At 39.5% G+C, this 25,000-nt stretch overlaps 3 protein-coding genes across 5 annotated transcripts in view; all 3 read right to left on the bottom strand.

The window, feature by feature from the left end:
- Positions 1 to 1,204: 1,204 nt before the first annotated feature.
- On the bottom strand, positions 1,205 to 10,710 carry LOC145466646 (uncharacterized). Its single transcript, XM_081450361.1, has 3 exons — positions 10,544 to 10,710; positions 4,731 to 6,262; positions 1,205 to 3,009 (listed from the first exon to the last, which is right to left on the bottom strand). Exons 1-3 carry the CDS (start codon positions 10,656 to 10,658, stop codon positions 2,809 to 2,811), a joined length of 1,848 nt encoding a protein of 615 aa, XP_081306487.1. The 5' UTR covers positions 10,659 to 10,710; the 3' UTR covers positions 1,205 to 2,808.
- Positions 10,711 to 10,831: 121 nt separating this feature from the next.
- LOC145466682 (disabled homolog 2-like) lies at positions 10,832 to 19,045 on the bottom strand. 2 transcript variants are annotated; one of them, XM_081450397.1, is made up of 5 exons: positions 18,865 to 19,045; positions 18,139 to 18,200; positions 17,254 to 17,322; positions 15,624 to 15,725; positions 10,832 to 12,906 (listed from the first exon to the last, which is right to left on the bottom strand). In XM_081450397.1, the coding sequence occupies exons 1-5, from the start codon at positions 18,917 to 18,919 to the stop codon at positions 12,751 to 12,753; spliced, it is 444 nt and encodes a 147-aa protein (XP_081306523.1). In that variant the 5' UTR covers positions 18,920 to 19,045; the 3' UTR covers positions 10,832 to 12,750. The 2 variants fall into 2 exon arrangements, with proteins under 2 accessions (XP_081306523.1, XP_081306524.1); XM_081450398.1 differs by lacking the exon at positions 10,832 to 12,906 and having other exon boundaries at positions 14,356 to 15,725.
- A 2,808-nt stretch (positions 19,046 to 21,853) lies between these two features.
- Positions 21,854 to 25,000, bottom strand: part of LOC145466653 (actin-related protein 2-like) — a 21,671-nt gene continuing 18,524 nt past the window's right edge. For both annotated transcript variants that reach the window (XR_014041965.1, XM_081450368.1), the window contains exon 14: positions 21,854 to 24,917. The gene's annotated coding sequence lies outside the window, so the exon portion shown is untranslated. The remainder of the gene's footprint in view (positions 24,918 to 25,000) is intronic.

Here is a 25,000-nt window from a genome sequence, read left to right as displayed (position 1 = left end):
TGAAGTCAAAATTGTCCCATATCATCTATAGGTGCGCGCGGATCGCGAAAAACTAACCATAAGAAATTTTTAACCACTTTCTAAAGCAACTATTTCTGCCCTGAATGGATGAACTCCCCAATTATTTAGGGTACATACGGATATACAGAAGGTCACGTGACCTCTTTTAGGTAATAACTTCTAAACTAATAATAACAATATTCATTAATGAGCTGAGACGATACAGGCAAACCACAAAATTCTCTTTTCATGCCCGGGGCTTTCATTTGCTCAAAAGCCTTGTTGTGGTGGGCTCACTTAGCTTCCGAGAATACGTTTGGAGGCCAATAGCCCCACGAGGCAATTCTACTATAAAAGTGATAGAGAAGCTTGTCGTACCCTTTAGAGGTAAAAATTCATGTTATGGGAAGTCAAACGTTCGATGCTGGGCGAGAGCGGTGCGAAAGAAAGTTCTTCGTTCGTTTGAGTGGAATTCAACGACAGAAAAATGTGACATATCATTAAAGATCTTTAAAACATTATGTCCAGGGGTTCAGAGCCACTTGAAATTCTTCGAAACTTTAAGGTGGTTCTGAAGTCCCTAAACATTGTCTTTTTAAACTTTGCAAAAGGTTGCATCTTATCGGGTACTAGAGGACAAAAAACGAGAAAATTTGTAAAACTGAGAAGCATTATAAAATTAACTCTATGAAAAGCAAAAGTATTCTTTGGACTAACATCCCAAAAATTCTCAGCGTTTTATGAAGTCAGATTAACTGTTTTTAATAAATCTCTCACTTTTTCTTGAGACGCAAGTTCTGAGAATTTTGTGTTATCAGAACTTGCTTTTCAAGGAAAAATGTGAGATTTATCATTAAAAACAGTTAATCTGTTCACACAAAATGGCGTTGAAAGCACACTGGCTAAGCCAGAACGACCATCAAAATATTTCTGTAAGTCCGAGCATCTATAACCAAAAATACAGAGGCGATTATGCAGCAAAAGACTGATACACAGCCAGCTAAAAAACGCGCAACTTTTAATTTGGTAACCATTTCATTCGGAAACAAACCTAGTGGACGCCTATGGTTTGCTGATTAAGCTAGGTCTCGATCAACAACAATAACAATAACAATAACAATAACAATAATCTTTATTGACTTGGAAAAACGTTTACATGGAAGATATTTAGTACATTAGAAGTTGATTAAGAAGATAAAAAGAAAGTAATTATTTAAAAAAAGGAGCTTAGCTTAGCTAAAAGGACCGTAAGGTTTTCGAGTTTTCCTCTATTAGCTATTTAAAAGCCACCAATTATGCGGCATGCATAATTAGGTTTATGTAAGACGAGAAAGGGTAATTGTTAAGGATATCTGTTTGGCGGAGAACAATTGGCTTTATGGGCTATATCAGATTCCTATGTAAAGGTGTGTCGCCAAAGAGAGGTCCTCTCTTTACTCCTAGCCGCCCTAGTGTAAACGTCGCTGCTCGTAGGTGGTTATTGCTGTCATCACTTCATGTAGTGACAGGATAAGTTTTTCGTTACGCAAGAGTAAAAGCCACAATCGAGGCAAATTAATCGCAGCAGGGTTGTTGTCTCCATTCATCAAACTGAGCTCGCTACCGTCATGTAATGAGCTGAGAATATTAATTAGAGCCATTAGCGGTGTGTCTTCTTTGGAGTCGAAACATAAAGTTATTTTTATAAAAAAGTGAAAGCACAAGAAAAGAAACCCAGACCCAGAAAATAGTGCTTAATAGTGTTGTAATGTTGGGTGGGGGATTCTCAGAAATCTTGAAACAAAGACCATTATCTTAATGCTGTAGAAATCCTCCAAAGAGGCAAAATTTGTATAAAAATGAAACAACTTGAAAGGCAGAAGATGATCGCTTACTAAGCAGTCAACAGAAAATCTTTCAAGACTCCCTGGCGGTATTCACGGATTAACAAAAGTTCACCTTAAACGAGCTACACTGCCTGCTATGCATTCTTCAAAAGCTCATGAAACAATGTAAGGTATTCTTACTTTATAAGTACTAATATAGTGTTATTAATCAGCCAATCAGAGTATAACTGACATCACGGAAAATATATTTCAGTAAATTGCTTACGAATCCTCATAAAATTAAATGATGAGAGATTACTCACTTTTTGCACCATCTTTTTCTCTATTAACAGCTATTCGGACTAAAATTGAAATTTATGTGAAAGTAACTTATTTCTTCATTTAAAGGTCTCAGTACAAAAACAATTCCCTCGGTTCATTTCTATAAGCAGCCCTACCCAGCTTTACACCTACCTAGAATTACCTATTTGTTTGGGTAAATAGATGATAAAAAGCCCAGATGCATTTTCGTGCGAAAACCATCTTACACTTTAGGTTTTCATACATATAAAAATGCTACCCGGTATCCTTCGAAGAGCTATGTTGGGATAATTATCTCAATCTTCGTTCTCCGTGAGAGACAAAAAGAAAACAAAATGACAGTTTTCTTAAGCATGGGTTCGAAATAATGAAATCCTTCCAGGGTTTAAAAAAGGATTTAATCCAATTGTCTATAATTGTCTGCAATTACAGTTAGAAACCGTCACTGTTTCGCTCAAATGGAAATCAATTCTATTCAGGCCGCTTTAGCAATCAGCCATTATCATGTAATATTTATTAACTGATTGACTGATTGTTTAAAATAATAAAAAAGAAATCTGAAAAATCTGAAATCTAGCCCTTAGTTATTCCATTTCTGATGACAACTGGTCCCGAAATACATATTGGAAAGATAATTTAACTTTAATGTAGATCGAGAATTCTAATGTAGCTATATCATACGCTATTGAACTGGTTCTTCAAGTTCTTCAATAATCTCTTCCATATTTGGTCTCGCCGCAGCTTCTTGTTGTACACATCTCCGTATAAGGGCACGAAGCTGACGGTTTGTGACCATCGCAATTTGCTGACCACGCCTTTCAGGATCTGGTAATTCCTGGATGCACATTTCACAGAGCAGAACGCCGAAACTGTACACGTCAACCTTAAAAAAGGTATAATTAATAAAATAAAGATACAATACCTCACTGAAGTCATTTACTTGACTAACACGCAGAGTAATAGGCCATATTCGTATTCTTGGTATTTCACTGGAGCTAGCTCGCAATTGAGGCTACTGCGGGGAGTGTTTGCAAATGCAAATTAAATTAATTTTCTTTCGATGATATTTCTCCACATGAGTCTATATTGCAAGCTAGTTCCGGTCCAATACCGAGAATACAAATATAGCCTATTTCTAGATTGATTAGCTTTGATACCTCTTGATGTTTATTATGGGAGTGTTATTATATGGGTTTGGCTTGTGGTCGATATAGCGCGCGCTCTGATTGGCTAAGAGCGCAATAACCTCAGTTGCGAGCTGAGCGGTCATTATGCAGCCGTAATGCCCACGGGCCGATTACGGATTATGCAAATTAGGAAGAGCCCTGCTCGGAAAATTCAAGCGCATTGAAACGATGAAAGCCGATTAAAAACAGTAAGAGGAAGTAAGTAGCTAAAAGTTTAGCGATTTTTCCTTAATAAAATTTATATAGAAGTCGTTTTTGACTTTCCAGCCGGACACTAGTGAAAAACAATCAAAGTTTGCCGAGTCTTAAGTAAAGTTAAAATCGCTTAGTGAAAAACACCATCGGCAGATCTGTCATGCGTCCTGAGCAGAACATCACGAAGAAAGGTATAAGTTATCATCTTAGTCACAACAATTACCGAAATATTGAACTCCGTCACAATTCTCATCGAATAGATTCCCTCGCTTTAACACAAGCAAGTGTAAATCAGCTTCCAGGGTCATCAGATGTCAACAATCGGGCGGTTTCTGTCGGTAGCAGTATTTCTGATAACTGCAGGAAGTTTTAGACGTTCACAAGGCTTGAAAAGTTCATCCATAAATCCCAGAATGAAGAAGCCGAAGATATGTTGTTGAAAGTGAATGCGAAGATCGAGTTGTTCTGAGCAATTCATTCTGAAGCATTAGTTGGTTTGAACTATTTTGAAGCACTTTGTGTCTTTTCTATATGCGTTGACGTTTCGCCACAAAAGTCGGAAAAACTCCCCCATCAACTTGTGGCACCACGATACTAAAATACATCTTTGAGGCTGTGACAATCACTTTTCCCGTAAAGAAATGTGTGTTTTTAACGGAATACGTAATACAGCGGTGAAGTCCACTGACTGTGTAGTTTTGCACTGGGTTTGAGACGATGAATGAATCGGTAAACGCGCGCATCGCCGGATGTAAGTTGACGACTTCCGCTCGAATAATTTTTTTCTTTTCCTTAATTCATGAGCCATATAATAAACAACTTAATAACCGCGACCGTTTGGTCGTTACGGGAAAATCTCAAACCTCGGGCTACCGTATTGACCTCGCTATCGCTCGGTCAATACGGCAAGACCTCAGTTTCAGATTTTCCCGTAACGACCTCACTCTCGGTTATTAAGTAGTTAATCATTTACTTAGTATTCTATTCAGATTCAGATTCAGTTTGCCGAGTGAAGGTATATGTCGTGGTTTAATATTACCCTTGGTACAATTTGGTACTTTCCTTTTGACCGGTGTATGCCAACATGTTATAATTAATGTGCGTAGAACGAAGGAAAATACCAAATTTTACCAAGGGCAATATTAAACCACAGCATACATACATCTTAAACTGAAACATGGCAAACTGAAAGGAATATATCTTAAAGTAACTCGTAGCTAACCTTGACTGTTTGATATGAAGTGCGTGCTTCAGGAGCCATGTAAATCGTAGCTCCAGGGCCAACTGTCATGGTATGTTGCATAAAGTTGGCAGTACCATAATCTGACACTTTGCCTCGCCATTGGTCACCCTGTCGCCATAGTAACACATTAGCACTGCTGATGTCACGATGAATAATCGGAGAAGGTTTCTTTTGGTGAAGGTAGCTTAACGCTTGAGATATATCAAGAGATAAAATTGACAATTCTGTCGCAGTGAGTGGTCTCTGCTCTAACAATGCTCGTAGACTTGACTCCATAAGCTCTGTTACAAACAAAGGACTTCCCTCGTGATGAGTGGCTCCAATGAATTGAAGCAAACAAGGATGGCGGCATCTTGAAGCAATGTCCATTTCTCGTTCAAACAGATTACGGTTGTGTGGAGAAAGAATCAAATCATGGATTTGTTTTACAGCTACTGCACAGCCACAGTACTTGCCCTCGACAACACTTCCCCAGCCTCCAATACCGAGGATGGTATCTGTCAGTTGGATTTGATCACGGGAAATGACCCAATCAGGTGTGGATTGTTGGCGTTGATGATCACTTAGTGCTTGCTGAGCTGTTGACAGACTTATCTCCAATTCATTCACTTCCTGTTCTTTTGTTCTCAACTGTCCCTCTAGTGTTGTAACTTGTTCCACTAGGTGAACCTTTTCGCCTTCTTTATCATTATATTGTCTTTGTAAGTTTTCCAACTGTTGTTCCATCTCTCTTAGTTGTCCCTGTAAATTCTCCTTTTGTTCGTCTTTCCCTCTCCACTGTTGTTCCATTTCTCTTAGTCGACTCTGTAAATTCCCTTCGTGTTCGTCTTTTTCTCTTAGCTGCTGTTCCAACTCCCTCAAATGTCTTTCTGAGTTTTCTTGTCGTCGGCGTTCATCCCTCAGCTGTTTACACAGGTTGATGTTTTGCAACGCTTTTTCCTCAAATAGCCTCTCTAATGCAGTGTGTTTCTCTCCCAGTCGTTGTTCCATTCTCTGCTGTTCTATGACCCGGCTTGATTGTTCTGTCATTTGTTGTTGTAGGCTGACCGCTTGCGACTCTCTTTCCAGCAACCGTCTTTGAAGATTTGCCAAGTGCTGCTCCTTTTCCCTCGATAATCTTTCTGAGTTTTCTAATTGATGCTCTTTCTCTCTCAGTTGTTGTTCCATTCTTGTCACATGCTGTTCCATCTCCCTCAATCGTGTTTGTGAGTTCTCTTCTTGTTGGTATTTTTCTCTCAGCTGCTCACGCAAGATGACCTCTTGTAACTCTTTTTCTCGCAATCTTCCTTGCAAAGTTGTCAATTGTTGTTTCCTTTCGCTTGATAGTCTTTCTTGTTCTCTCAGTTGTTGTTCCATTCTTGTCACATGTTGTTCCATCTCCCTGAATGGTATTTGTGAGTTTTCTTCCTCTTGGTTTTTCTCCCCTAGCTGCCCATGCAAGTTTGCCTGTTGCAACTCTTCAAAGCGCCACTGTTCGTGACAATTCCTTAATTCTGCCTGAGGGTTTTCTTCTGTGAACAAAATTTGACAACATTTAAAACAGGTTTCTATCAATTTGGCAAAGGTAGCTAAATTGTACATGATTTTTTCAGTTAAATGTAATGGTTTTGTTAATTGGAGATTATAAAAAATGCAAATGATGGCGTGGTCAAATAACACCGTCTGGTCTAATGGTTGTTGTTGAGAGTGTGTGTTTGAATCCTAGTATCATAACGGAATTGAACCTCCCCCCATTCCGGTGTAAATCCACTAGCCCTTTACAAACTGTTATGTTAGCCTTCTTTCTATTATGTTCACTAGTGACTGTATTACATTAGGAAGATTTCTGTTTACGCCCCTTTGGTTCTCGACAATGCAGAGCAGGGTTGCTCCCATACGAGCTCAGAATCATCGGTAACAGTGACAAAATGGTTGCTGTCCGCATAGGGCTGCCTCCTATTTCTGTCCTGATAACTCGACTTCAGGTTATCTGTTTGTTAGCAGTTTCCAGGCCCCACTGCATAGAAAGTCTGCGATTGATAAATTTATGAACTGCGACCTCGTGCTTTGACCGTTCGTTGAGTTTATTCGTTGATGCGAAGGCAAGCATTCGAAGGGAGTATATTCGTTGATGCAAAGGGAAGCGTTCTAAGAGATTGATTATTTTGAAGTAGTTTTTCTCGTAAAACAGCGACGAAAACATGCCATTTCGTTCGTGAAGAATTTTTAACGTCCAGTCGTTCCAACCTACTTGAGGCAAGGAGTCTGAAAACTGGTTGTAATGCCTGGTTACTAAACAACGCAACAACGAATAGGCCACGTTCCGTATATCAATATTGTAACATGACTCCGAGTCTTTCAGGTCAAACTTCTATATTTGATATTGTTTTCTTTGTATCCAAGTCTCTTTCGGGAATTGAGTCAATTGAGAGACAAAAGAATTTACAGTTTCGACCCGAAAGCCTCGGAACCATGTTAGAATATTGATATATGGAACGTGGCCTATTCTTCATGCAAGATTCGTCGGAAAACCTGTGTTAGATGAAGAAATACCTGTCAACAAATACTGGAAACAGATAAAGTATATGTGTGGGTAAGACTTTAAAGTGCTTTTCGTTTCACTGTTGTTCGGTACATTGGAAAAAGCTTCATTATCAATTTTGTTAACTGTTAAAATTTCCACATAATCCAGTGTGTTGTCCGCATAATCAACGTATTTTTTCCCCCAAAATTTCCGCACAAAATTAATTTGTTACTTTTTTCCGCACCCTGTCATATGGCATGTATTTTCCTATCACATTACTGACTTGCTCTTTCCTCTTGGTGGCACCTGCCATCTGAAGTATGACGCTTGCGTTTCTTGCCTTTTCTTGTATTCTGAAAGCCACTCTTCAGTTGCCATCGGCTCGTCCTCATAAGGTTTGTAGTTGTCTGGGTCTGGCTGGGAAACTTGCTCTTCGCCTAAATTTTCATCGTGTTCGACTTCAATATCGCCAATGTTGACGTGGCCAGGGATAAAATTGTACTCTGAATCATCAGAATCGTAGCTCCTTCCGGAATTAGAGTCGCTGTCTGACATTTTGGAAGAAGCTAGAAGACCGAAAAACCGGAGAACACGCGTAACTCGCTATATTTCTTTGTTGTGTTTTGTTGCGTGTTATCGCCAAGATACCGGGTTGACGTCACAACTTACTAGTTCCAGTCCCCCGTATGGCGCGTTTTTTACTCCGAGAACCATGATTTCGATCGGCTTTTAAAAATCGGGATTAACTCCAAATCTTATTTCGCTACTTTTTTTTGTTTATTTTATATATCTACTTTTGAAAAAGAAAGATATTAGGTAAGGGTGATGGGCACTTTAAGATAAAAGTTTCACATACCAACTTTAGACCCCCAGTTGGAGGTGCAGTGGCCTCATGGTTAGTGCGCTCGTATCCCTATGATATCTTCATGGCTCACCCTTGCCATCTTTCCATATAGGGCGGCACTTCACTTCCAATATGGAACATCTAGTTTATTTAACTTCTCTGATTACAGCGCTCAGCTGCATGCAGCACTGAGCTTCATTATATTTTCACTGCTCTCTTACGGAAGAAATTCACGCTCTTAGACAAGTACACCTGTAGTTTCCAGAAACTTCCCAAAATAATTATATAGCATTGTTGCAAGGTTACATGAGAAATACACTGTACAACATTGCAGAAGGTTTTAGGTCACGGCTGAATGACTTCGGGTTCAAGATTTTTAATAACAACAACAAGCCGTAATTTTTGCGAAGGATTGGAATGAAGTAGATTCTTCCCCTGTGCGATTTCCAAAATGTTGAGTAAAGTTGTGCAAATAAAAAATTTAAACGGTACGGGAAAAATCTGTGAGTTTTTAAAATAATATCAACTTCAACAGATCGCAAATAACACTTGATGATATAGGGAACTCTGCTTCAAACTATAAAACAGATTCCTGGTTATAAATTAAAATTTTGCCTGCTGTTGTGGTAGTTTACATAATTAAACATCATCAACAGCACAATACAACGTTAAACCTTTTCCACGAATGATTACAACTGGTTTACTTCTACAAATCTGGTTTTGAGAGCTTTAATATATAGCAAAAGATAAAATTTTGAAAACTAACTTGGTTCTCTATCACGGCGGGCGCCTTCCACCTACTAACTTCATCGTTTCTGTAATTTTCCAAATGACTGCTGTTATCATCAGCTGAGACTAGCACAAGTGCAAATTTGAAACACCAGTGCAAATTACAACGAAGATATCCGAAGATAGTACGAAGACACTCATAACTTCAGATAGTAATCCAAGGCATTCCGAAGGTAGACGAAGCTCACCCGAAACCTTCTGAGGATAGCCGAAGTTACTTGCGACGTTTTCCGAGCACTTCCGAAGATCACCCGCACCCTTCCAAAGATCAACGAACTGATCAGTCGATCATTTTGGAACACCTCCGATAATAACCCGACCCCTTGCGCAGATTATCGAAGTTTGTCGAAGATTACCCGAAGCTCGCCGAAGACTTTCGGACATTTTTGGGAGTTTTGCAAATATATTTTCGGACGTCTTCGAAGGTATTGGTATACTAAACACACTGCAGCCTTCAGAAGCAAACAATGTGTACGACGTTAAATAGTATGTTTTCAAGTGTATTGTTAACAAGTAATGACATAATTAGACTCGTGAATTTTGGAATAAATAAGCACTTGAAAATTTGAAAGACTACAAATTGCAAATTTCCTTGTTTAAGCAAGATAACTAGAAATATGAGGAGTAACGTTATTCGACGTTTCGATGTATCCAACATCATTATCAAGAATTAAAATCGTTGAATGTCAAAGTTGTTAAAAGAGTTGAGTTATGAAGCATTCCTGTGTGCGTGATAATTATGCTAATGATAGCTTCGCGCGAGGCAAAAGGCGACAACAAACTAAAGCTATGTATAAATCGCAGGTCAGAATCAAACTTAAGTTAAATGGCAGAATATTTGTGAGGCAATCACCTGTCTAACAGCATCACACTGTACACACAATTAATGTGAGAACTACAACAGAAGGAGTTGATAGCCATAGGATAATTTCTCTGAACCTTATTCAGTAATTTAATACTGGTAATTATATAACTGAGAAAATTACTTTGTGATTGTCTGAGAGCAGTCCAATATTTCGTTAATTTTTAATTTGCACTGCAGTGTAAATTAACGCGCGGCTTCCGTGATTTTCCCAGTCATATAATAATTGAATAATCACGCGAAGGCTCGACCAGTTAAAGATTTACACTACTTATTATATTTGTAAATTCTTTCAAATTGCACTCGCATTAAGGCTCGAGCAATTTTGAGAGAATTTTCAAATATCACTTGTAGTGTAGTTTCTGAATTGCCCTCGCATTCATACGATTACCTATGCTAAGGGAAAATCACTGCCACTCCCTTGTTGTTCCTCGTTAAATCAAATAGAAAACGTTTTTGTCACAAATATACATACATACATACATACATACATACATACATACATACATACATACATACATACATACATACATACATATACTTTTTGATAAGGCAGCTCTGAGTATGGCAACCTTATAGGGCTGCTGTGGATCAACGAAACATTCAAGGTCTGCAGGTCGACCCTTCTCATCAAGGAAAAACAAGAATAATCTACCCTCGTTCGATCTTCTCAAAACGAAAATAAGGATATCTGCCATTACTAATAGTGCATGTATTTTTGGTCTTGAAGATCGAAGCAGAATAAATCTAAGAAGTTATGAGACTGCGAATAAAATTCATAGACTATTGATTACCATTTGAAGTTAAAAGACCCTGTTGCTTGAGTTGAGATTTAACTTGAAAAAGTTCATGCAAGGTCCCAGTGAGAACCTCAGCCTGTGGATGAAATAACAAAAAATTATACTTCATACCATAAAGAGGCAGGAATTGGCTAACTGAAACCTGCTCCGGAGGACTGAGTTTAATGCACAATTATTCCACGAGCGCGCGTTGGATATGAGAAGGTAGATAGCCAACGAGGCGCGTAGCGCCAAGTTGGTTATAATCATTTCATATCCAAAAACGCAAGTGGAGTATTTTTTTTATAAAAACGCCCTCAAAATATAGAAAACTAGACTAAAGGAATAATAGAAACGCTCAAAAAAATCACGCCTACGCTGACCATATTTGTGGAGCATGTTATAATGGCTCACAACCCATGATGGTTAAGCCAATGATCCAGTTTTTAATAATACCCATTATCCGGCAGTGGTTCTTTGTGTTGTGTTCTTGCTCGAAACACTTTACTCTCACAGTGTCTTTTTCCAATTAGAAGTACGAAAGTGTACCCGCGAACATGACACTTACGGTGGTATGGTACCGTCAATATGGACCACAAAGTTTGTTTAAATATGGTGAAGAAAGATCAATTGTGTGCTATTGCACTCAAGAAGAGAAATTAAATTTCTAGAGTTTTACTCAAAATGGTTGTTATGGAAACCAGCCACAGCCTTTTGAAGTAGTGTTTTATAGTATTGACGCCAACACTTCCTGCTCTTTTATAAAACAAGAATTGACTGTCAAATAAGCATATCATGTAAGTTTCTGTTTTGTTCTGTGATATGACCCTAAGTTTTGACAGTTAACTCTTATTTTCAGTGCTTTTTACAGCTTTATTTGGAAATAACCTTATTTTTTACCACACCCAGTGGACAAATCATCTCATGTCACGTGACAGGGGGGTGCAGATTGGATCTCGGGGGAGGGGTTGCAATGGTTGTTCTATTTTGTAAAAAGTTACCGCAGTTGTGGGAAATATTCCTTGTCATAAGGGAAATGAATGAGCCTGTGATGGCAATTTGAGGCAAAGCTTTTCACAAATAATTATACCAATGCATGTCTTAAACGTTTTTTCTAAATAGTTTCGTTTATATAAGTTAAAAATAATCTATATTTTTGGTCACGTTCTTATAGTAAACAGTCGTTGCTATGGCCGTTGCCACGTGAAAAAACTTATACCACTGTGTACTTTCCTTAAATTTGACACTCATCTGGAAGGAAATTCGGCAAGATCGTTTCAAAATGTTTTTGACAAGTCCTCAAGGGTCTTAAGTCTTGTATTTCCAAGAAATTGAATTTTTCATGAACATCGCCATATTTTAGGGTACCATACCCCCTTAAATGCCGGGGGAAGGCTGACATAGACTACCATCCCCTTCAAGGGAGCGTAGTCGCCCTATATAGAAACTAGAGTCGCGGAGCGTAGTTTCATTAATTTGTGATACTGTTCTTAATTTGTTGTAAGACTTTCTGACCGCTTCTTAGATGTATCTAACATGAATAAACAGCAACACGTCACCAGCAGGAAATCTAGCACTTTTCATTTCTTTTTTCCCTTCGTTTTGAATTTTAACTCGCAAATAACAAAGGATCATTACAGTTCCCAGGGAGTTGCCAGGGAGCAAAACACTTGGATTTCATACCATGAAGTCTTCAATCAAAGCCTTTAACTTTGAATGGCACATGTCCGCCCACAGAATGTTCACAACATCCACGCTTCACACATCATGATTATTCACTGGCGTATGACACGTCGTTGCAAAACAAAAGGCGAATGCCAAGGAAGCATTTGGGACTTTACGCGAAAAACATGGATTGGAATGCACCGCCAACATTGTGGAACGGTTGTTGAAGATTAGTACCTTCAACAACGACGTCTGAGGTCATCAGTGCAAAATTTCTTCTAAAGTGACTGTAGCGTAGCTGTTTTAGAGTACGTATAACGTACATGTAAGAAGTTAATTAATCCACTCTCAGTTTAATTCATTCGACGAATTTTAGATGAATTGTCTATTATGCATATACTTTGTAGGAAGTTTATTTTTATTTTATTTTATGTTTTTGCACTACCCCAGAAGCTACTGAGCTTTAATGTTAATCGTGCTTAAATAAAGGTTGTCTGTCTATCTGTCTGTCTGTCTGTCTATAGTGAAGCTATTGGCTTTTTAGTGTTTAACATTCACTACAAAAAGCTTTCACTTACAGGTTTCTTTGACTTTACAACAAAAATCCTATATCCGGCGTGGTAAGGACTATAGATATACCCAAAAATATTCTTGTCATCCGGGTAAGGGGTTACGTATGTTATTTTATTGATTGGATGCTGGTGCTGTACTTCCTGCAATGAAAAATATCGTGGTTACAAACACTTCTTGCCCAAATTAAGCTAAATAGAATATGCTAACAGAAACCTCGTTTACTGTCCTGATATCTTGCAACACGAAATCACTGACCTGATATGGTCGGGAGGTTGCCCGAATTTTGGCACGGTAAATACCTAATCGTACTTTTTGGTACGCCTCGGCATCGGTGCTCTTGCTATGGGTGAATGAATCAATCCATCCATCTATCCAGCCAGCCAGCCAGCCAGCCAGGTAACCAGCCAGCCAGCCAGGTAGCCAGCCAGCCAGGTAGCCAGCCAGCCAGGTAGCCAGCCAGCCAGCCATAAGTCTTGGAACGCGCAGGTAGATGAATCACTGCGTAAACTAGGTCACTATCAACAGAATGTGCTGCAGCATTACTATCTTCTAAATACCCTAGTTTAGTTTTATTTCACCGAACCGGTTTGTACCATTCTAAGGATATAATACAAAAACAAACAAAACCGTGGGCAGCTAGACATCATAGTACCAATTTTGGCTTTAGTTCGGTCATGGCTGACTTCATCCTCGGAGACCCAGGGGCGGTTAATCGGGGCGCGAGGAAAATAAAGCGGCACGACGAAAGGTTTCACGAAAAATTACAGGGGCGTCCGAAAGAGCCCCTGGAAACCAACTCTTACCAGACCATTTCCTAATGGCTCGGCGAATGGTGGCTCCTGATTGGGCAGAAAAATCCTTTGTATTATTCTGCCCAATCGGTGAACAGCAGCTTCTGAGGTAATTTGGTGTGTTCTTACACGGCCATTGTTGTGCGTAGGAGCTGAGGCTAACTGCACTATTTGTCTCCACTGGAACTAATCAGCAAATCCCGGGACAAATGTAGTCGAAATACAGCCAATGAAATAAAGCTGTTCCCACAGTAAACATCCCCAAGCCAACCCGATTCAAAAGTCGTGTTTGTGAACAGAATTAATAATAGACCATTTTACAGTTGTCTGCTCAGTGACCTGGCCCTTGTATGACAGCGAGGCTAGAGTTGACCTTGTTTTGATACAGACCTCACTGCTTTTGTCATTCTTTTGTAAATGCACCTAGTTAGCATCAGAACAACTTGTTTTACAGAACAAAAGCAGTGAGGTCTATATCAAAACAAGGTCAACTCTGGCCTCGCTGCCATACAAAGGCCAGGTCACTGAGCAGACAACTGTAAAATGGTCTATTGTCCCAGTTATGTAACAAAAGCACAATAGCACCTCATCTCGCATCCCGACGAAACAGGCCACGTTATTGTTGATTGCACGGTCCAGAATCACAACTAAAAACCAAACCGTCTCGTGTGTACGTGCTTTGCGATGATGTCATTTGTTTTCACCTGCCGCGAAAAACAAGCCTAACCTGCAAAATGTGTTTACTTCAATGACTCTTTAATCTGTCAATCATACGCCCTCCTTCCTCCCCCCCCCCCCCCCCCCCCGCAATAACTTGGGGCTATATGTCCGCTGACTTTTTTTTTTGGCTGGGTTTTCAGGTATACGTTGTGAACCAACGGTTTACACGGGATTTTGCTAAGATAACAAAAATGGCACACGGAGGAAAACCATTTTTCCTTTTTGGTTACGTATTAATGTCAAACGGAGAATCACCATTGCAACTTACCACATTAAATGTCAAGGTGTTGTATGTGTTCTTTTTGACGTATCCATGGGTATTAACCACGGGAAATTTACCTCCGGAAATATTGGTCATACTCACTTAATGCAGTTTCCCGTGGTTAAAGGGTCATTTACCAAAGTAAAAAGAGCTCCGTGTAACCGAACCCTAAGAGAGCAAATTTCCTGGAAACTAAAGTCCAAACATATTTCTCCTGTAACCGTTCTTTCGTCTGTATCTTGGGATCTTATAACCAGGACTCTACGGTATCTTTACTCGACATTGATCACTACAACATGACAAAATATAAAAATATTCACTGTACTGATGCTGGTGTACCAAAATAAACGGGCGTAGTGCGGGAAGGTTTCAATTAACCGGAGAAGTGAAAGAAAGCTAAAATCGACTCGCCGATAAACAAGCCACTATTTTACGATACTTTTGATCGATCGAAACGAAAATTTTCCCGGCAAATCGTGGAGTATCTTTCTTCCTAACAACCGAAATGATTTCCCGAATTTCTATGGCTCCCTGAAGTAAATTAAAATGAAAGTTTTCCTCGCAAGTACGATCCAGAAAAGTATGGCCGATGCAACAATGGCTGTGTAAGAACACACCAAAGCACCTCAGAAGCTGCTTTTCGGTTAACGTGGCGGTTAGTGGTGATTGGTCAGTGATGGTTACCTATTGCAATGGTGCTCCGGGTTATTTCAATGATGTGTGTTGCAATGCGGTGATTGAGTTTATGATGACCAAATCTTATAGCCAAACCGTCAACACTCTCCATATATGCCAAATGAATATGACTATGCTAGAACATTAAAAGAGAAAGTTCTTTCTGCACCTTATATTCCTTCTTTTTACACAGGTAAAGATGATCAGAATAGCATAAATAACAGCCACGTTTCCCCTGTCTCGTCCCCAGTACATTATGATTGGCGTGCATTATCTTCGTACAATACCAATACATAAGATATGTTTAAAGGAGTCAATCAATCGAGCATCTTGACTTCTAGCTGTTTGGCAGCAAGTTTTGCATTTTTTAAAGGAGAATTGATCCTTTTAGCATATTAGGAAAACTCACCTGAGTTGTTTCGTCCACTATCCTGATACCATTCAAAGAGACGTGCAAAACAATCTTTTGCTTGTGCTTACCGCTTCCCTTTTTTAATTCTTGCGCTCGCTCCTAAATTGCAAAGGATGTCTTACTGAGTTTAAAAACGCGTGAACTAGAAACTTAAGGTGGTTGGCAACAGTTTCCAGCGCTTTCCAAGACTGAGATTGTGATGTGTCATTGTGAACACTGTTGATCAGTTGCTGTTACAATCATGGTATCAAGAAACTGAGCAATCATTGGTGAACATGTTGCTATCATGATTGTAACACCAACTGATAAAGAATAGTTGTAATGACCAATCAAAATCTGTCTTGGAAAGAGCTGGAAACTGCTGTCAGCCACCTTAAGCTGTATTTAATACACTGTAAATTTGATAACGTAGGCTACTCGAAGAAGCATGACAACGGAAAAATGAGAATTAATTAAATGAAAATAATTGTCGAACTTATGGGGAGCAAAGGTACCAACGGGTTGAGAGTTGAAATTTCTGTTCTGAAATTTTGTGACATTCGTTATTGTCTTAATGAAGAGAAATACCAGAAGCAATTTTGCTTTTTGAGGATCGACCGAGAAGAATCTAGTCTGGAGACAGGTTTAAAGGTTCCTTGTCCTTGCTTTTGCATCTCTTAAATGCTTGCGGAAGCGATCTCATCTCTTACCTTCCCTTTTCAAAGATGTATAGCATTTTGAAAAGGTTGCAGACGATCGATGATTTTGATATTGAGCGTTTCGGAGCTGCGTACGGTGTTGCCTATGAAATGACAAGTGTCCATCCCGCACCTGAGTATTCAAAAGTTAGCCTTGTTGCTTGTTGGATTTGAAAGGTTAAACACAAAAGTCAAGATTCTTGTCGCGTTTAAGGAAACAAGAGACAAGTTTGATTTTCGATGTAATCTACGGAGAGATTGGCATAGCTTACTCCCATTTTAATTCCCATTGCGGCCCCGTCGATTTACCACAGAATGAAAAGTAGTTGAAAGTTTTAGCTCAAAACTATAGTTTGGCTGAGCGAAGAAGTGTTTCAAAAACGGAAAATAAAGCTAGAAATAAATGATCGATCGTGTCTGATTAGCAAAATCAAATGGTGAGTTCGATTACCATTTTATGTTCGATTACTGATGACTCAGCGAGGGATTGGGTTCTACACACTACGTCAGGAATACTTGTCATAAGCAAACTGTAGCAGGTATATTCTCTGAAACTCAACACGCAATCATGGCTTTGCAGTATTTATTAGCCTCTTATGGACTAAAGACAAAGGCAGTCTGCTTATAAAACTGCAGCTTGTTTCACAAAGAAACAGCACCTTGATTGGCTGAACAACGAGACCTCTATCAGTTTTTTGGTTTAAACATAACATTGACTGTGTGGGCAAATAGAGCCATTTTCAAATGAGTGTTGATCACCGAAACCAACGGGGGGTCATCACTCTAGCCAATCACAAAGGACACAGGCAATCCAGGGAACCAATACATACATGTAGCTGACGCGAAGGGAAAATATGAGCGAGTGAGTGACGATTGGTTTTGGTTTTACTTCTGACTGTATGAAAAAGTTGAGCCAACCACACTCAAGTGAAAATCCCTCTATAACCTACCTTTACTTTCTTGATTGCCTCGAAACACATGTCATCACCATCGCCACCGACATCTTCTATACCTACAAGCTGCGAAGAATGAAAAAAAAAAATTGCTGAGTTTTCCGTGAAATGTGACCGCTTCGACTTCAGTTCCTCGTTGCATTGCCGGGAAGCATGTATATTGTTAGACTAATGAATCCAGTTTCAAATTAATCAAAACCGCTGTATAAAAATACTAAAGATGCATAAATACAGGGTTTTTAGTCTCGATCTGAATTAAAATATTCGAAAATATGTATTGCTTCAGCTAACGCCTCGTCACTTTCGCGTAAGTCATGATTACTTCAGATTGAGATTAACACTGCACAGATGAGTCTTTATTCTTTTCATTCAGCTGTCTCGGTTAACCCGAAACTGGACTATTTGTTTGACCTCAGATTTGTTTGATTTTGTATCAATGACTGCGCTGGCAAGCTACCTCCCTTCAAAGATGAAATTTGTTATTTCTGACGATTGAATGACAACGAATTAGTTTGAAATTGATATTCTCACGGCACGATGGAAACGCTTGCGGGGTGTCATGGAAAGGTTAGGGACTATGAATAAGCATTTAGCGGGAGATTTCATTCATTCATGATCAGTCATCAATTTGCTTTTGATTAGGACTTCGTTTAAACAACTTGATTTATTCTGTACCTCTTCCTCGGAGTCTTGTGCAGCTGCATTAGATGAGGAAGACGTATGTTGGTCCATATGTTTTTTAGCCGTATCGTAAGGGTAAATTGTCAGAGGCTTTTCGTATTTGCGTAGCACAGCTTCTTATTCTTATAATAATATTTTCTGTGATACAAAGAAGAAACTATAACTAAATACAAGCTAAGGCAGCAGGAAGTCGGTTTCAACCTTGCACTTGAACTTCACGCCATCTCCTTGGAAGCGATCATTGTTCAAAGAAACGTTTTTTCCTATAAACATCAGAAATAAAATAACACCAATAATCTACTGTTACATGGATGGATACACACTTAATTATGCATAAGAGTTTGTGGGTCTCATTCCATTTATGACTGCCGTTCATGTGTGAAGAAGGGTATGAAAATAATTGTATGCATAATCAAGTAGTATAGGGCTACGAAGACTCATTTCCAAAAACGATTTTGAAATGCGATCTTGGCAGAGTATGGATCAATATTGAAATATATATTTCATAATCTGAAAACAAAGTATCTAGACTAAAGTAAGAAAATCAGTTATTGGTCTTCCACATAAGTATTAGTAAGTAATCAATGTTTACTAACCGCAGCGAGACTTCAAGCTATTCATTCAGGAGCTCCGATGGCAAGCTGTTCCATTTCCTCGGGCCAACTTGTTATAAAACTGGTTTATCTATTAATGGTCAGGGTTTTTGAACGGTCTTTGGGTTACTAAAGCTGAGGCAAACTCAAACTATCGCTTGCTTCAAATCTGGTGCATGAAGCTGTTTCTTTAAGTCTGTAACATACACGGTCAAGCAGTCTGGTATATTTTGCCTAATTTTCAATTTTATTCAGTCTATATCATTTGTAAAAAGTGATGTTTTTAACCGTGTTTAAATGAAGCTGTTACCACTACTTTAAATAGAAGACATACCTTCTGCGGACTTAACTACCGCCTGCGTATCTTTGGCAAGCTTCTTTCCAGACATAACTGCGAAATTGTGCCGTACAACTCTCCAACATTGACAGAAACTACATCTTATGGCCCATGTCTAATGATATATGCTTATTTAAAAAGCATTCAAGGGAAAAACTTGTCTGTCCACAGACCCTCCATTTTGCCTTGAATTCGTCGAGATCGCAAGCAAAATATTAACCGTGGGGGATTTGAACGAGCCGTAACGCAACGGGGTGGGACTGGTGAAGACAAAACAAAGTTAGGCTCCCGCGGTTCTCGCCAGGAACGCGCGCTCGCATGAAAAGACGTCTGTGGACAGACTAGGAAATAACAAAGAGAAATCGACTGAAAAATCAACAGAGACAGATCCGTATCATATTCGGCGAGGTTATCTTGCAGTGGTGTCGACTTGGCGCAACCAGTTCGAAGTAAATCTAGAATTGACGATGAATATCAATGAATTGACTTCATAAAGCTCTAGTCAAACGGGCTCGCGAGTAGTTGCAAGTAGCCGGAAGTCGCGAGACTTGCGTTGGGTGGCCAAACGGACTCGCAATTTTCCTGGGAAGTTCACGCAGGTCGCAGAGACCCATTTTAAGGTAGAGAAATCCTGTATCTCATTGGGTAATAGGTTGCTACAGAAACGAATGGACGTCACTCAACTTGCGTTGACTTGGGTTGGGTAACCAAACGGCGAAAAACTTGCGTCGACTAGGGTGCAAATTTTATCTCGACCAAAGTGAGCGCAATTCATCGAAAGACAACGCAAGTGCACGCAAGGCCTTGGGCAAACGGAGTCGCAAGTAGACCCAAGTTTTCAACTTGCGTTTACTTGCGCGTCCGTTTGGCCAGGGCTTTGGTTAAAGGCCCCTTAGATTCCAGGCCAAACCTGCAAGCATTCTTAAATAAGAAAATTTTTGATATACGTCAATGTTTCCTTACTCCACATCCCCGGGGTTAATTTTGCGCCAACTGTACGGTATGCTGCCTTCCGGTAGTTTCTGACGGGAAGCAGTATCCCGCTAATAAGAATGATTAAATTTTTTATCCATCGGTTCTTTTATTTACGAAAGACGAAGTATTCTGAATAACGAGTTTAATCCAGCGTCACCCTTCGTTAGCATCCTGCTCTGACGAGGGGCTGACGCTCAAAATATCAGCTTCACAAACTCGCTACAGCGGTTAATTTACCTTTATTATCAACTTTAACCCATTGACTCGTGGAGTTTTTTTGCCAAAAACGTATTTTTTGGAGATTTTGGAGATTTTCAGGCTGGACTGATATGGGCGAAATTGGCTCCAATCTGCTCAAAAAGGCATTTGCAGCATCACAGCATGCCATTCTTTCCACTAGCATTGCATTTTACGACATTTTTGCTGGGGCATGCGCAGAAATCAAAATTTTGAGAAAGTGACCTATGTTTTAAGGCTTTTCGATTTTTTAAATTTTTTTTTTCGCCTTTCCTTTTTCTCCTTTTCTTTTCTTTTCGCCGCAGTGATTGACCTTCTACCGGGCTTGCTCCCAGTTTAAAAAATTCTTAGAAAGCATCATCGAGACGGGCAATTTTTACCATGGAGTAGCAGCGTGTAGTGGCAGGAAATTTTTCTCTGAGTTTTTCACTCAACTTTTTGAGCATTTTTGTGCATATCTCAAGCTCCATTGAGTCGATCACTCTGATCTGGGTATCATTGGAAAGATCTTTTCCTCTTGCAGAAGTTGAGTATATATGATGCCAATTTTGTTCAAAGGTGATGACGTCAAAAGTGGAACAAAGGCCAAGGCTCGTCACGGCCGGTTACGGCCGGCACAGGAGTCAATGGGTTAAGTCGATAAATGGGAGTTTCACTTGCTCACCGCAGACGCCGCGCAACAGTTTCGTTTGTCCGCATACGAGCCAAGTGGCTCATAGTGCCGGAGTTTAACCGGAGCTTATTACTGTTCGTCCGTACGGCATTTTTGTGGTGTGTTGAAAAATGGAATTTTTTTAACAAGCGCTCTCCTAGATTCATACTTACGGATTATAACTCGCCTTATGGTAATTTACTGGATAAAATTAATTTAAAAACTCTGCATATATTAGACGCCTTCAAAATTTTATATTTATACTACATAAGAATTTCATTTTTAATAGCTATCCAAGATATTTAAGTAACATGTTTACTCTGCGCTCTACAACCTATAGTTTACGCGGTAATTATATTTTGTCTCTTCCTGATCCGAAAACAACAACTTACGGCTTGCATTCCTTTTCATATTTAGCTTCTAAATTATGAAACTCTCTTCCGGACTTACTTAGACCCTCTACTTTTACGGACCTTAAGCGAAAGATACTACAATATGACTCTTTTCAGTAGCATTGTAACTTGTTTCTAGTTTTATTTTGTATATAGTTTAGCTCTTTCATTATTTTTAGCATATTTATTGTATAAGTATTGTATTTTGTTACATCTATGCTTTCGAACATTATTACCTAAAATTCGAGAGTAAATAAAGTATACATATGTATGTATGTATGTATGTATGTATGTATGTATGTATGTATGTATGTATGTATGTATGTATGTATGTAGGTAGGTATGTATAAAGCGACTAGGAGTATTTCTACTCACCCGTGGATGGGACGCTAGTCCATCGCAGCGTGACGGAATGCTGGGGGGGGGGGGGGTAGCGCTGCGATGGACGGGCACCCCGTCCAAGGCAACGGGAGTACTAACACTCCTACCCACTTTATGTTATAGAAATTACAGTGACACGCAGAGATCTATGAGCCAGTTGGGATTAATAGACTTAACCACTTTATTATTATCATTATTATTATTATTATTATTATTATTATTGAATAATATAAGCGATCTTTGCAATGCGACGAGAAAAGGTTCTGTATCATTCATACTGTGTCCTGTTTTGCGAAGTTTCCTATTAGTTGTCCAATATATATACGTACGGCGAGCCTAGCATCCGACCACAGCTTTTGCATTTTAATCTGGAGTCAAACGCTGTCTTTGAATATCCAGGCGAAGCTGATTCTAGTATGATACATTGAACAGATCTGGGTACTGAACCTCCAGTTGAAGAGAGCAAGGAACAATAAGCACTTGACTACTGGCCCCAAGGAAAACAGTGAGTTTTGATGGTTTCTCCAAGGGGGAAACAAAATTCACTATTTCTCGTGGGAAACAGAAGTCGCTCGACAAAAAATCTTCACGTGTCGGCTTGTGTGCGATAAATTCAGACAAGTCTGCGACAAGATCCGGGCTTATCGGGCCATATCTGACAGTGCTAGGTCTCAAAACGTCTTGTCGGGCCTTGTCGGTTAGTGTGCGGTGGACCAAGACAATTTGTCGGGGCTCGCCCGCGCCTCAATCAATTAGGAAATGTTATGGGAGTTACGTCAGTGGAATAAGGGCCATCTTTATTTTGGATGACTCGTCCCCAAGCCTCAACGTGGTTAGTCGCGGCAAGCTGATGGCCCGACAAATCTTAACTCGATTTGACCCCGGCAAAAAATCTACGGTTCTACGACAAAATGTCGGCTAGTGTGTTGCAGCCTTTACAGCAAATGTCAAAATTCTCATCTGATCATTGGCTTTTGGCTCCGCCATGGTTCATTGTGAGTTGAGTGGTCGGGTTGAGAACATAACGCAACACAACGTTATGTGATATCAAACCGTTAAAAGCCGAGTGTAATTCAGTGGCAGATATTAGAGCTGTGGTTTAACGCCATCCTAGCCAGACATGATTTCGCTTTTAATATTTGCTCTTGGTAATCACAACGTTAACTCGCTGTTGTTCTTTTGTTACTACTAAACATAGTGAATCCGTAAGATCATTAAGATCGAGCTCGGTGACTCGTGTTATGACTGGCTGAACTTCTAAACAAAGCTAAACAGAGTATTTCAAATAAGAATAAGAAGGACGTTCGGTAAGTAATCAAGCACGCATGGCAGAGAGAAACATTGTTGTCCGTTGCTTATAGGAAAGAAATTCCTGGTTAGAAATTTTCCGCAAACGTCAAAAAGAGAAAATTTCCGTAAATCAAACTTAAATTACTTTACGTTTGGCACAACTACCGGAAAGTTTTGTTTTACAATGATTGAGAGTGACACAAGTACTGATGTAAATTTTGTAACCAATCTTTGGTTACAAAATTTACGTCAGTACCATTATCACTGTCAATCTTTAGCTAATCATTGTAAAACAAACCTTTCCGGTAGTTGTGTGGCTGCTATATCTCAGCTACCTCAGGACACGATCTAGGCAAGGGAGTAACAAACAACTAATTAACTCTCTTTTCACGTTTCGAACTCGTTTCCTCGCCCTTCTCTCCTCTTTCTGCAACTCGATTCCCAGTCAGGCTGATGATAACTACAACAGGAAAAAACAAATTCTTCGCCATGATCCATATAAAATAATGGCTTAACGTTCCTTGGCGCACGATTCAAAATGCCTAAACGTCTTTCCCTTAATAAATTTTTCTCTAATATGAGGATTTCTTTTCCTCATATCCGCGCTTCTTAACGGCCCTTAGCACACCGTTGGGGCGGTGGACATGCGAAGGGGGGCGGAGGTGAGTATTTGCCTCAATTGGCGCGTCTTCGCACTGTTAACCTGATGAAAAATTTCACAACGGGAAGAAAGGGCAGTTGTTAAAATTCATTTTTGCAACGACAAGATTGAAGCCAAATGAAACTCAATTCGGAATTCCAGAGAAACATCAACCTCAGCGTTTTATGGATATGGGTTTTCCGCATGTTGCCTCCTTCGTTTATTCTTGCTCACCCGCTTTATCAATCTCCCCCACTGACCGACAGCCCGGAACAGGCTAAGTAATGTGACAGTGCAATAATAAAAAACTATCCCTGATCATATCTCCCTGCAAAAGGTGTATGGCTGGGCAAATATGATAGTTTTAAACGTAGGTTTAAGTTTTATTTTATGGTAAGTCTGTCTCCATTGTATGGGGGGTTTCTAACATATTGTAAACGGGGTTTAAAAAATCTCAAAAGAGAGATTAAAGTGGTAGTCATGTTTCATTTCAAAATTGATGGTAATAAAGTTACAAAATGTTCACTGTTCTAGGTAAAGTTTAATCTCAAATGACCGTAGCTTACTCAAGTAAAGAGATGTTAGACAAAATGTTCTGAGCTTGATTTCATCGAGTGGAAAGAATGAATACTCTCTTTTTCGAGAATTTCAATTTATCCTTTTAAGCCCACAGTAACAATTCCCATTTCTAAATGCAAAACGTCGAAACCAAAGTTTTTCCTTTAGCTGCAAAATGGTCTTGCACGGATTCCGGTTTGGCAAAATCCGTGAAAAAAAGAAGCTGCAACGACAAAGAACTCGCGTTTAGCCAAACAAATTCAAGGATTTAGATGCCATTCTTTCCACATCAAATCTTTCTCCGTGGAGGGCAACTCCCATATAAAAAGGAAGGGGGGGGGGGGTTCGTCATATCTTTTAAGGGTTAAGAATGCGGTTTTTGGTACCTGTTGTGGTGTTCAGCCTCATAACGTCCACAGTGGGAGCTTTTGCGGTAACTTTCAGGGTATTGAGCCGAAAAAATATGAGAGGAGATATTTGATAATAAAGGTAATTAAAAATGATGAAAGCGTCAGTGAATGTGTTGTTCTAGAATTGCCACCTCTTAGGGGTGAAAAAAATTCCAAGCCACGCCCACAAAGTAGGATCTTGGTACGTCTTAGGGGCTCTTTCAAAATTTCCGACGAGAACCCCCGTCGTTTTTCAATGGGAGTCCCCCCGGGCTTTCCGGACTTATTGAGGACGATGTAGAAGCTCTTGTAACGTATAATATGATTGGCTTGCTACCGTAGCCAAAAACAAAAGACCAAACAATTGAAACAATGACTTAGACTGAAAAACAATAGAAGCTGCTTACAATGCCAAACAAAAGCAGGTTATGACAGCCGCTACACTAACGCTTATTGAATACGACTTAGTTATTAAGAATAACTGCAACATGCTTCCTGATAGTTTCAAGTTGCTTGTTTTTCTGTGTTCGTTGCACCTGTGTAAACGAAAAGAAAACGGGATTTGAATGTCATTTGTTTTCATCATAATACCATAACGTAAATTACCATAGAGATGAAT

Source organism: Orbicella franksi, chromosome 13 (assembly GCF_964199315.1).
Source record: "Orbicella franksi chromosome 13, jaOrbFran1.1, whole genome shotgun sequence".
Lineage (NCBI taxonomy): Eukaryota > Metazoa > Cnidaria > Anthozoa > Scleractinia > Merulinidae > Orbicella > Orbicella franksi.
Note: the sequence above shows the minus strand (reverse complement) of the source record. Positions and strands in the feature narration are given on the sequence as shown.